At 50.9% G+C, this 13,267-nt stretch overlaps 1 protein-coding gene across 13 annotated transcripts in view; it reads left to right on the top strand.

The window, feature by feature from the left end:
- Nucleotides 1–13,267, top strand: part of LOC110531730 (adhesion G protein-coupled receptor L3) — a 341,603-nt gene that overhangs the window by 249,142 nt on the left and 79,194 nt on the right. For 10 of the 13 annotated variants that reach the window (XM_021615077.2, XM_021615078.2, XM_021615075.2 and 7 more), the window contains 2 exons: nucleotides 7,431–7,616; nucleotides 11,203–11,241. In XM_021615077.2, coding sequence (XP_021470752.2) covers nucleotides 7,431–7,616; nucleotides 11,203–11,241 — 225 coding nt within the window. The remainder of the gene's footprint in view (nucleotides 1–7,430; nucleotides 7,617–11,202; nucleotides 11,242–13,267) is intronic. The other 3 variants (XM_021615079.2, XM_021615086.2, XM_021615082.2) reach the window with 1 other exon arrangement.

Raw genomic sequence — 13,267 nt, 5'->3', positions numbered from 1 at the left:
CATTAGTCATTTAGGTCAACATTGGATCATTCAGAGATCCTCACTGAACTTCTGGAGAGAGTTTGCTGCACTGAAAGTAAAGGGGCTGAATAATTTTGCACACCCAATTTTTCAGTTTTTGATTTGTTAAAAAAGTTTGAAATATCCAATAAATGTCGTTCCACTTCATGATTGTGTCCCACTTGTTGTTGATTCTTCACAAAAAAATACAGTTTTATATCTTTATGTTTGAAGCCTGGAATGTGGCAAAAGGTCGCAAGGTTCAAGGGGGCCGAATACAAGGCACTGTGTATATATATATATATATATATATATATATATATATATATATATATATATATATATATATATATATATATATATATATATATACTGCTCAAAAAAATAAAGGGAACACTTAAACACAATGTAACTCCAAGTCAATCACACTTCTGTGAAATCAAACTGTCCACTTAGGAAGCAACACTGATTGACTATAAAATTTCACATGCTGTTGTGCAAATGGAATAGACAACAGGTGGAAATTATAGGCAATTAGCAAGACACCCCCAATAAAGGAGTGGTTCTGCAGGTGGTGACCACAGACTACTTCTCAGTTCCTATGCTTCCTGGCTGATGTTTTGGTCACTTTTGAATGCTGGCGGTGCTTTCACTCTAGTGGTAGCATGAGACGGAGTCTACAACCCACACAAGTGGCTCAGGTAGTGCAGCTCATCCAGGATGGCACATCAATGCGAGTTGTGGCAAGAAGGTTTGCTGTGTCTGTCAGTGTAGTGTCAAGAGCATGGAGGCGCTACCAGGAGACAGGTCAGTCCATCAGGAGACGTGGAGGAGGCCGTAGGAGGGCAACAACCCAGCAGCAGGACCGCTACCTCTGCCTTTGTGCAAGGAGGAGCACTGCCAGAGCCCTGCAAAATGACCTCCAGCAGGCCACAAATGTGCATGTGTCTGCTCAAACGGTCAGAAACAGACTCCATGAGGGTGGTATGAGGGCCCGACGTCCACGGGTGGGGGTTGTGCTTACAGCCCAACACCGTGCAGGACGTTTGGAATTTGCCAGAGAACACCAAGATTGGCAAATTCGCCACTGGCGCCCTGTGCTCTTCACAGATGAAAGCAGGTTCACACTGAGCACATGTGACAGACGTGACAGCGTCTGGAGACGCCGTGGAGAACGTTCTGCTGCCTGCAACATCCTCCAGCATGACCGTTTTGGCGGTGGGTCAGTCATGGTGTGGGGTGGCATTTCTTTGGGGGGCAGCACAGCCCTCCATGTGCTCGCCAGAGGTAGTCTGACTACCATTAGGTACCGCAATGAGATCCTCAGACCCCTTGTGAGACCATATGCTGGTGCGGTTGGCCCTGGGTTCCTCCTAATGCAAGACAATGCTAGACCTCATGTGGCTGGAGTGTGTCAGCAGTTCCTGCAAGAGGAAGGCATTGATGCTTTGGACTGGCCCGCCCGTTCCCCAGACCTGAATCCAATTGAGCACCACAGACTGTCCAGGAGTTGGCGGATGCTTTAGTCCAGGTCTGGGAGGAGACCCCTCAGGAGACCATCCGCCACCTCATCAGGATCATGCCCAGGCATTGTAGGGAGGTCATACAGGCACGTGGAGGCCACACACACACACTACTGAGCCTCATTTTGACTTGTTTTAAGGACATTACATTCAAAGTTGGATCAGCCTGTAGTGTGGTTTTCCACTTTAATTTTGTGTGACTCCAAATCCAGACCTCCATGGGTTGATAAATTTGATTTCTATTGATCATTTTTGTGTGATTTTGTTGTCAGCACATTCAACTATGTAAAGAAAAAAGTATTTAATAAGAATATTTCATTCATTCATATCTAGATGTTATTTTTTGTGTTCCCGCATGAGAGAGGGAGGGAGGGGCATGAGAGGGAGGGAGGGGCATGAGAGAGGGAGGGAGGGGCATGAGGGAGGGAGGGGCATGAGAGAGGGAGGGAGGGGCATGGGAGAGGGAGGGAGGGGCATTAGAGAGTGAGGGAGGGGCATGAGAGAGAGAGAGGGAGGGAGGGAGGGGCATGAGAGAGGGAGGGAGTGGCATGAGAGAGAGAGAGGGAGGGAGGGAGGGGCATGAGAGAGAGAGGGAGGGGCATGAGGGAGGGAGGGGCATGAGAGAGAGGAAGGGAGGGAGGGGCGGGAGGGGCATGACAGAGAGGGAGGGAGGGGCGGGAGGGGCATGAGAGAGAGAGAGAGGGAGGGAGGGGCATGAGGGAGGGAGGGGCATGAGAGAGAGAGGAAGGGAGGGAGGGCCATGAGAGAGGGAGGGAGGGGCTTGGGAGGGAGGGAGGGGCATGAGAGACGGAGGGAGGGGCATGAGAGACGGAGGGAGGGGCATGAGAGACGGAGGGAGGGGGATGAGAGACAGGGAGGGAGGGGCATGAGAGAGAGAGAGGGAGGGAGGGAGGGAGGGAGGGGCATGAGAGAGGGAGGGAGGGAGGGGCATGAGAGAGGGAGGGGCTTGGGGGGAGGGAGGGGCATGAGAGAGAGAGGGAGGGAGGGAGGGAGGGGTATGAGAGAGAGAGGGAGGGAGGGGTATGAGAGAGAGAGAGGGAGGGAGGGGTATGAGAGAGAGAGAGAGGGAGGGAGGGAGGGGTATGAGAGAGAGAGAGAGGGAGGGAGGGGCATGAGAGAGAGAGGGAGGGAGGGAGGGGCATGAGAGAGAGAGGGAGGGAGGGAGGGGCATGAGAGAGGGAGGGAGGGGGGTGAGAGAGGGATGGAGGGGCATGAGAGAGAGAGGGAGGGAGGGAGGGAGGGAGGGAGGAGGGGCATGAGAGAGAGAGGGAGGGAGGCAGGGGCATGAGAGAGAGAGGGAGGGAGGGAGGGAGGAAGGGGCATGAGACCGGCATGAGAGAGGGAGGGAGGGAGGGAGGGGCATGAGCGAGAGAGGGAGGGGCATGAGACCTGGAGAGGTGGAGATGGGCATGAGAGAGGGGTATGAGAGAGGGAGTGAGGGGCATGAGAGAGAGAGGGAGGGGAATGAGACCTGGAGAGGTGGAGATGGGCATGAGAGAGGGGTATGAGAGAGGGAGTGAGGGGCATGAGAGAGAGAGGGAGGGGCATGAGACCGGGAGAGGTGGAGATGGGCATGAGAGAGGGGTATGAGAGAGGGAGAGAGGGGCATGAGAGAGGGAGAGAGGGGCATGAGAGAGGGCGAGAGGGGCATGAGGGGCACTAGAGAAAGAGAGAGCGAGAGGCACGAGAGAGAGGGACATGAGAGAGGGAGAGAGGGGCATGAGAGTGGGAGAGAGGGGCATGAGAGAGAGAGGGAGGGAGGGGCATGAGAGAGGGACATAAGAGGGAGGGGCATGAGAGGGGGAGGGAGGGGCATAAGAGAGGGAGGGAGGGGTATAAGAGAGGGAGGGAGGGGCATAAGAGAGGGAGGGAAGGGCATGAGAGAGGGGCATGAGAGAGAGAGGGAGGGGCATGAGACCGGGAGAGGTGGAGATGGGCATGAGAGAGGGGTATGAGAGAGGGAGAGAGGGGCATGAGAGAGGGAGAGAGGGGCATGAGAGAGGGCGAGAGGGGCATGAGGGGCACTAGAGATAGAGAGAGCGAGAGGCACGAGAGAGAGGGACATGAGAGAGGGAGAGAGCGGCATGAGAGTGGGAGAGAGGGGCATGAGAGAGAGAGAGAGAGGGAGGGAGGGGCATGAGAGAGGGACATAAGAGGGAGGGGCATGAGAGGGGGAGGGAGGGGCATAAGAGAGGGAGGGAGGGGTATAAGAGAGGGAGGGAGGGGCATAAGAGAGGGAGGGAAGGGCATGAGAGAGGGGCATAAGAGAGGGAGGGGCATGAGAGAGGGAGGGAGGGGCATACGACTGGGAGAGGGGGAGGGAGGCAGGGGCATGAGAGAGGGAGGGAGGAAGGGGCATGAGACCGGCATGAGAGAGGGAGGGAGAGAGGGAGGGAGGGGCATGAGACCGGCATGAGAGAAGGACAGAGAGGCATGAGAGAGGAGCATGAGAGAGGGAGGGAGGGGCATGAGAGAGAGAGGGAGGGGCATGAGAGGGAGGGGCATGAGAGGGGGAGGGAGGGGCATAAGAGAGGGAGGGAGGGGCATAAGAGAGGGAGGGAGGGGCATAAGAGAGGGAGGGAAGGGCATGAGAGAGGGGCATAAGAGAGGGAGGGGCATGAGAGAGGGAGGGAGGGAGGGGCATGAGAGAGGGAGGGAGGGAGGGGCATGAGAGAGGGAGGGAGGGAGGGAGGGAGGGGCATGAGAGAGGGAGGGAGGGAGGGAGGGGCATGAGAGCGGCATGAGAGAGGGACAGAGAGGCATGAGACATGAGCATGAGAGAGGGAGGGAGGGAGGGAGGGGCATGAGAGAGGGAGAGAGGGGCATAAGGGAGGGAGGGGCATGAGCGGGAGAGAGGGACATGAGAGAGGGCGAGAGGGGCATGAGGGGCACTAGAGAAATAGAGAGCGAGAGGCACGAGAGAGAGGGGCATGAGAGTGGGAGAGAGGGGCATGAGAGTGGGAGAGAGGGGCATGAGAGAGAGACATAAGAGAGGGAGGGGCATGAGAGGGGGAGGGAGGGGCATAAGAGAGGGAGGGAGGGGCATAAGAGAGGGAGGGAAGGGCATGAGAGACGGGCATAAGAGAGGCAGGGGCATGAGAGAGAGAGGGAGGGGCATACGACCGGGAGAGGGGGAGGGAGGGAGGGGCATGCGAGGGGGAGAGAAGGGCATGAGAGAGGGAGGGAAGGGCATGAGAGAGGGAGGGAGGGGCATGAGAGAGGGAGGGAGGGGCATAAAACCGGGAGGGAGAGGGAGGGAGGGGCATGCCAGAGGGAGGGAGGGGCATGCAAGAGAGAGAGGCATGCAAGAAAGAGAGGCATAAGAGAGAGAGAAGCATAAGAGAGAGAGAGGGGCATGAGAGGGAGTGAGGGTAATGAGAGAGGCATGAGAGAGAGAGAGGCATGAGAGAGAGAGAGAGAGAGAGAGAGGCATGAGCAAGAGAGAGAGGCATGAGCGAGAGAGAGAGGCATGAGCGAGAGAGAGAGAGGCATGAGCGAGAGAGGAGGGATGGAGGAGGGTCATGAGAGAGGGAGGGTCATGAGAGAGGGGGGAGGGGCGGGAGGGAGGGGCATGAGAGAGGGGGGGAGGGGCGGGAGGGAGGGAGGGGCATGAGAGAGGGGGGGAGGGGCGGGAGGGAGGGGCATGAGAGAGGGAGGGGCGGGCGGGAGGGAGGGGCGTGAGAGAGGGAGGGAGGGGCATGAGAGAGGGAGGGAGGGGCATGAGCGGGAGAGAGGGATATGAGAGAGGGCGAGAGGGGCATGAGGGGCACTAGAGAAATAGAGAGCGAGAGGCACGAGAGAGAGGGGCATGAGAGTGGGAGAGAGGGGCATGAGAGTGGAAGAGAGGGGCATGAGAGAGAGAGAGAGAGGGAGGGAGGGGCATGAGAGAGGGACATAAGAGAGGGAGGGGCATGAGAGGGGGAGGGAGGGGCATAAGAGAGGGAGGGAGGGGCATAAGAGAGGGAGGGAAGGGCATGAGAGAGGAGCATAAGAGAGGGAGGGGCATGAGAGAGGGAGGGAGGGGCATACGACCGGGAGAGGGGGAGGGAGGGAGGGGCATGCGAGAGGGAGACAGGGGCATGCGGGGGGGAGAGAAGGGCATGAGAGAGGGAGGGAGGGAGGGGCATGAGAGAGGGAGGGAGGGAGGGGCATAAGACCGGGAGAGGGAGGGAGGGGCATGCCAGAGGGAGGGAGGGGCATGCAAGAGAGAGAGGCATGCGAGAAAGAGAGGCATAAGAGAGAGAGAGGCATAAGAGAGAGAGAGAGAGAGAGAGAGAGGCATGAGCAAGAGAGAGAGAGAGAGAGAGAGAGAGGCGTGAGAGCGAGAGAGAGAGGCGTGAGAGCGAGAGAGAGAGGCGTGAGAGCGCGAGAGAGGCGTGAGAGCGCAAAAGAGAGAGGCGTGAGAGAGAGAGAGCGCACGCGAGAGAGAGGCGTGAGAGCGAGACAGGCATGAGGTGAGGGAGAGGCGTGAGAGATGCGCGCGAGAGATGCGCGGGAGAGGCGTGAGAGATGCGCGAGAGAGGCGTGAGAGATGCGTGAGCGAGAGGCGTGAGAGCGCGAGAGAGAGAGGCACGAGAGAGAGAGGCGTGAGAGAGAGGCATGAGAGGCGTGAGAGTGCGCGAGAGAGAGAGAGGCGTGAGAGCGAGACAGGCATGAGGCCAGGGAGAGGTGCGCGGGAGAGGCCTGAGAGATGCGCGGGAGAGGCGTGAGAGATGCGCGGGAGAGGCGTGAGAGATATGCGGGAGAGGCGTGAGAGATGTGTGAGAGATGCGCGGGAGAGGCGTGAGAGATGCGCGGGAGAGGCGTGAGAGATGCGCGGGAGAGGCGTGAGAGATATGCGGGAGAGGCGTGAGAGATGTGTGAGAGATGCGCGGGAGAGGCGTGATATGCGCGGGAGAGGCGTGAGAGATGCGCGGGAGAGGCGTGAGAGATGCGTGAGAGATGCGCGGGAGAGGCGTGAGAGATATGCAGGAGAGGCGTGAGAGATGCGCGGGAGAGGTGTGAGAGATGTGCGAGAGAGGCGTGAGAGATGCGCGGGAGAGGTGTGAGAGATGTGCGAGAGAGGCGTGAGAGATGCGAGAGAGAGAGTTGGAGGTGGAATTATTGAGGATAATGGAATTATATAAAACCATAAAGGAAAAATGCATTTTTCATGGCTTCAGACCGCTGGAGGGAAATAGACTGGAATGATCATTGCTGTCCCCCCCCCCCCCCAAAAGACCTCGCCAAAGCACAGCACGTCAGACAGTTAGGTTCATGCTGCTGATAGACTCTCAGGGGAGAAGTCTGTTGATACTCTGTTGTTCCGGTGTGCATTCACCTATAAAATTCCAGGCGCTGGTGGTTTAATCAGAAAATCTGCGCATGCTAAACAACATTATTTTCTAACAGTTTGTATAATGCCATTTGTCACGGTTGAAATGTGTATGCTGAAAAGGATTAGTCCAAGGCTGAGTGTGTGTTTGGATGAAGGGAGACGGATGACTTCTCTCCTGATGTAACAGTGTTCGACTGGAATTGATTTGATTCTAGCTACTTTAGGTATAATGAGAGAGAGTTTACACTGGTCATTCAGTAACATTGGATGGGATATTGAATACTCATATCAATGAACCAATCATATAACACACTAACACACTGGACAATTTTTTTCTCCTTGAGGACTCCAAGGGAAAAGTTCATTGCCAAATATTGATAATTCTGCACAAAACCCCCAATCTCGACAAGCCCACTGGGCTCAAGTTTGACCAGCCGATGTCCTTTTCTGGTTCTACTATAGCCACATAGCATGATGGTCAGTTGTTAATTGCATGCTATTTGCGTGTCAATGAGTATCTGTATGCAACCATGCATGGTTCATTTGTGTGTATATTGTGGTTTTGCCAGCTCAAAGCCGGAGAGACTGCAGCCATCATTGCCAGGGAGCTGTCGGAGCAAACCAAGAGTAACCTTCAGGCGGGGGACATCACCTACACAGTCAAGGCCATGGGTCAGCTTGTGGACCTACTCGACGTGCAGCTTAGGAACCTTACCCCTGGAGGCAAAGATAGCGCAGCCCGCAGCCTCAACAAGGTATGTGTCTGGGGAAAAGCAATGGCTGTGTGCCAATACTCATTACTGATTTCGGCTCCTCGTCTCCTTCCCTAGGTGACTACTGATCTTGACGGGTGAAAGCAACATAACCAGTGGGCTTTCCAGCCTTCTGCCTTGGTTATCCACATTGCTCAGATCAGTGGTCACCAAGAATAACAAGATGAAGGAAGGAGGATATACACGAGAATGTATTCATAGGTCGAAGAAAGAACTGACTTCACTCAACTTTCTCAACCTGTAGTTAGCATGTGTTTCCTTCCTCTGAAACTTGTATTTCCCCACCAGCCTGACAAGGCCTTCACACCAGGCAAACCTGAACAGTAGGCATTGTTTTAATGATCTGCGCTCCGGCCCCATACCGAATGATAACCTGCATTATTTCTCACGTGTAGCAGTCTGCTGCTGCTCAAGGAAAAGAACCAACAGCCAGCCAACTGTGGGGGTGGGGGGGTATTTTGAAGCCTTGCCTCGTAGGCTGTACTGCTTTACAACACCAAAGTCGGTTGTGGCAATCACTAATTATACCGGCAGACGCATGGATAGGATTATTCCAAACTAGGAAGATTAAAATAAATTACGGGGTTGTACGTCTAAAATGGTGCTCATGCCGCTTGTTTCCTTCGAGACAGAGGAAATGTATTAGATATTGCTGTTTGTCGCCTCAAACTAATACAATTATTCCCCGAATTCACAGTTGGGTACACCTAGGGCCACTCGGGCAAGGTGAGATAAAAATAATACATTATGTCTGTCGAAGCAACCAACGGAAAAGCAAACATCGGTAAAATTCAAAATGTCAGCCGTTAATTTGTTTGAGCAGCTTCACTTGTAGTGGAACACGAACACCTGTTTCCCAATAGCTTCTCTTTGCCGACTTCATTTCATTGCCGCATGCAGCCAGATGTCTCCTTTGAGGTTTTAGTGTTGCTCCCTCCATTGGAGAGCAGGACGATAATGATAGCCAACGGGCCGAGGAGAAGAACATGGCGTCTTGCACTTGTGGTCACCTCATCGACGGCTTTTACGAGGTAGACCTTTTGAAAATAAAAAATGAAGAACAGGTCAAATTCAAGTAACGCTTTAGAGGAGAGTAACCTTTTCGTTTTGTTGCCGTCACATTATCCTGAAACTGAGGGCGATGCGCTGTGAATATATTTCGAAACAAACAATAGCCTAGACTTGCATCTTCTCTTTATGACGATACCCCTAAAAAGATACTAGTAAAAGCAGTGCAGGTCAAATGGGGAAGAAATGCTACATTTAGCTCTGATAAATACTCTTAACTATCTAGTACATCAAGGAACTGCTAAATTCTCCCCTAGCACTCTCTCTGTACTATTCAAGGTTGTCCTCTCCGCTCTGTCCTCCATCATTTCCCCTTTAATCCATGGTGACTTACTGTAGCAGCCCCTAGCGCCGTGCTCCATCCCTCCCTCCCTCCCATTTCTCTGTCTCACGCGCGTGTGTTTACCTCGGAGCTCAATCATTTTTGACACAATCTGCTAAGAGCTAACGCAATGAAAGATTCCTTTGATAGCAAGCACAAAGTCTCTCTGCCGGCAGACAAAGAGCCGATTGAGTTGGTAAACGCCATGATACGTACCACTTTCATGACCGAAGGGCCATGTTGAAGGCGCTAACAGGACCACTTCCAGGAAAGTGGGCTGACTGTAATGCTAGAGTCCTAGAGACGGCACTCACCACAGACAATCAGGAGTGCATTAGCATTTATTCAAAGCTACGCGCTAGGCTATGCTAACAGAATTAGGTCTCTGTTTATATATTATATTCCCAGCCCAGTGTTACGCGCTAGGCTAGGCTAACAGAATAGGTCTCTGTTTATGTATTCTGTTCCCAGCCCAGTGTTGCGCGCTAGGCTAACAGAATAGGCATCTGTTTATGTATTCTGTTCCCAGCCCAGTGTTACGCGCTAGGCTAGGCTAACAGAATAGGCCTCTGTTTATGTATTCTGTTCCCAGCCCAGTGTTGCGCATTAGGCTAACAGAATTAGGTCTCTGTTTATGTATTCTGTTCCCAGCCCAGTGTTGCGTGCTAGGCTAGGCTAACAGAATAGGCCTCTGTTTATGTATTCTGTTCCCAGCCCAGTGTTGCGCGCTAGGCTAACAGAATAGGCCTCTGTTTATGTATTCTGTTCCCAACCCAGTGTTACGCGCTAGGCTAGGCTAACAGAATAGGTCTCTGTTTATATCTAGTGTTCTCCAACTCCAAGCAACTAGCAGACTTCCTTTATTTCAGATGGTATAATTCCAATTGGGGACACATGTACCCTAGCCAGGTGTTAGTTCTTTAGTGCTACTTTGAAATCTCAACCTACTGGATTGACCCGCTAACATCAGTCCCAGGTATGCCACATTTCAGGTTTAGCCCTACTCCTGCAGTGACGAGGTCTCCAGGTTAAATAGTTCCTCTTTAGTTCCTTTCTCTCCACCTACTCGCAGGAACAAGTGGTAACCTTGAAACTCCAACTTGAAAGCGGAGCTATGTCTCAGCCCCAATCCCCACTTGGACCGTGTGTCTCGTTTCAGTGCTAATTAAGACTGATTCTTTGTGATGTTTTCTATGAGAGGGAATAATTAATGTGCATGCCGTTTTTTCACACAGTTTATATAAAATGAGAAAGTCTTAATTAGCCAAAGTCGAGAGGTGACATTTTGTTCAGCAGTTTTTCTTTTTTTACACAAATCAACTGTACTAGTTCGGGCTTGGACCATCTTGATTACTGTCCGGTAATATGGTCAAGTGCAGCAAAGAGAGACCGAGCAAAGCTGGAGCTGGCTCAATACAGAGCAGCACGGCCTTAACTGCACCTACACAACTAACCTACACAACCTACATGGCAGTCTTTCCTGGTTGAGGGCTGACGTGAGATGAACTGCTTCTCTTCTAGTTTTTATGAGGGGTATTACTGTAATAAAATTCCAGGTTATCTGCGTAATCAAATAACATTCAGCTCAGACACCCATACATACCCCACAAGACATGCCACCAGGGGTCTCTTCAGACACCCATACATACCCCACAAGACATACCACCAGGAGTCTCTTCAGACACCCATACATACCCCACAAGACATGCCACCAGGGGTCTCTTCAGACACCCATACATACCCCACAAGACATGCCACCAGGGGTCTCTTCACAGACCCCAATTCCAAAACAAATTCATGGCAACGCAGAGTATCATACAGAGACATGGTCACATTTTTTATGTTTATTTAATTTATTTGATTTAACCAATTACTCAAGCAAACAGCAAAATTACCTTATTTGTTTTTGTTTGTATTATTATATTTATTTGTTGTGTTTGTTTGTTTATTGTTGTGCATTTAATGTGACTGTCCTCGTGCATCAGTGTTTTGTTACTTGTCGTGTTTTTTTGTGGACCCCAGGAAGAAGAGCTGCTGCATCTGAAAAAGCGAATGGGGACCCATATAAACAAATCAAATGATGTATTTATTTTCTCTCCATCCACACTGTAAACCATGCTAATTGAAGTTGTATGTGTCTACCTTTTGCTAACTGTAACATGTTTTGGTGGTTTGCAGCTGCAGAAAAGAGAGCGCTCATGTAGGATTTACGTGCAGGTATTTTGACTCTTGTCTTTCACCCAGCATCCTCCTACCCAATCCATTGAAATGTTTCTGTTTTGGTGTAAGCATGATTGTGACTTGTTGTCGCACCCTAACGTCATGCTTTGTGCTAGTGAATATTCCTGCCTGTGGAGGAATTTGTTGCTCAATGTTGGGTCTGCTAAGTAAACTTTGACCTCATAAAATTGTGTTTAAAAAAATTGGAGCCATTTATAACACTTAGTTAGGCTATGTTTTGGTCGGGATGCAACTATTGCTAGTTAACGTTTTTGATCCACAGGTCAAATTTTGGGGTCCTCACTTTCTTACCCACATCCTGATGCCCTAATTCTAACGACAACCCCCAGCCCTGCAACCAATTCAACACTCCTTCCCAGCATGCTTGGCCTCTTAATGCTGTTTTCATACCCCTGTGTTGGTGTTGTGATGGCTTTTGAAGAAAGAAACTATATACATATGTAATGCATATGATGTGATAATAACATTGGTTGCTCATGGATTTCACATGAACATTGGTTGCTCATGGATTTCACATGAACATTGGTTGCTCATGGATTTCACATGGACATTGGTTGCTCATGGATTTCACATGGACATTGGTTGCTCATGGATTTCACATGGACATTGGTTGCTCATGGATTTCACATGGACATTGGTTGCTCATGGATTTCACATGAACATTGGTTGCTCATGGATTTCACATGGACATTGGTTGCTCATGGATTTCACATGGACATTGGTTGGTCATGGTTGGATGGTTATGCTCTGGATATGCATGTTAAACAAGATATCATGTTTTTGCTTGAAGGAAATGTCAAGCTGGCGATACCAACAACATCTACTCAACACATTTGAGTTTTTTCTTTACTTTGAAAAGGCTCTCAGAGGATATAAAATTAACCCTATTTAATCCTGTAGTCGTCTACAGCAATATTCTTGCTGACATCACCAGAGATGTGTGCCAACGATCACATGATGATGTAATGGTAGCATATATTCACAGCTGTGAAACGATTAGTACATTGTAATAACCTTCACTGGCTATGCAGTCGCTCAACACTACCATCAAGTAAGTTGACTCTTAAGATTTTCCATAGGACATCCAGGCATTTAAATCCCCCACCGACTTCCACGGTCAACAGCCGAAAGTGACCTCATTTAAACCTGGAGTCAAAACCCACCCTCCACCAGAACTTCCCTGACAGGCAAGACTCATATAGTGGGGGGGAGGCATTATGCATGTGTGTCCCAATTTGTAGGGACTATTTCTTGAGCTCCAGTGTGGAGTTGATATCCAGGCTTGTCAGTAAAATGACATGAATATCGGCTCTGCCTTGAAAAGAGCTGCTGAATGAGTTGGCATGCACGCACGCTTCCCCCCCCCCCACAGATGGTTCCTATAGCTTCCAGATGTTCTACGTATCTGCGGTGGCGTCACATCTGTTAGGCGACATGCATTGGTTGTTTCAAATCCTCCGAGTTGTGTCTGAAGTCACTTCAATATGTAATGGCGGTTTTATTGTGCATTTTCCACCGGATGAAGTAGGTGTGTAGGTGTGTGTGTGTGTGTGTGTGTGTGTGTGTGTGTGTGTGTATGTGTGTGTGTGTGTGACACAGCGTATGGCTATGTATAAGTGTGTGTGTGTGTGACACAGAGTATGGCTATGTATAAGTGTGTGTGTGTGTGTGTGTGACACAGAGTATGGCTATGTATAAGTGTGTGTGTGTGTGTGTGTGACACAGAGTATGGCTATGTATAAGTGTGTGTGTGTACGGATTTGTATCAGCTGCCGTTTGCTTATTGTTTTACATGCACTGACTAGGAAATGCATTCTTTATCGATGATACTGTGAGTGAGTGTGTGTGTGTGTGTGTATACACATGTTTATGTGCACACTAGTATCTACGTGTGTGTGTGTGTGTGTGTGTGTGTGTGAGCAAACTGTTGAACCGTGTACATGGCGTCAACGTGCTCCTGACCGTGTTAAACAAAAGGGGAAGGAATCTTGCTCGACGAACT

The sequence above is a fragment of the Oncorhynchus mykiss genome, chromosome 9, assembly GCF_013265735.2.
Source record: "Oncorhynchus mykiss isolate Arlee chromosome 9, USDA_OmykA_1.1, whole genome shotgun sequence".
Lineage (NCBI taxonomy): Eukaryota > Metazoa > Chordata > Actinopteri > Salmoniformes > Salmonidae > Oncorhynchus > Oncorhynchus mykiss.
The sequence above is the reverse complement of the archived record's forward strand: the minus strand, read 5'-3'. Positions and strand labels throughout refer to the sequence as shown.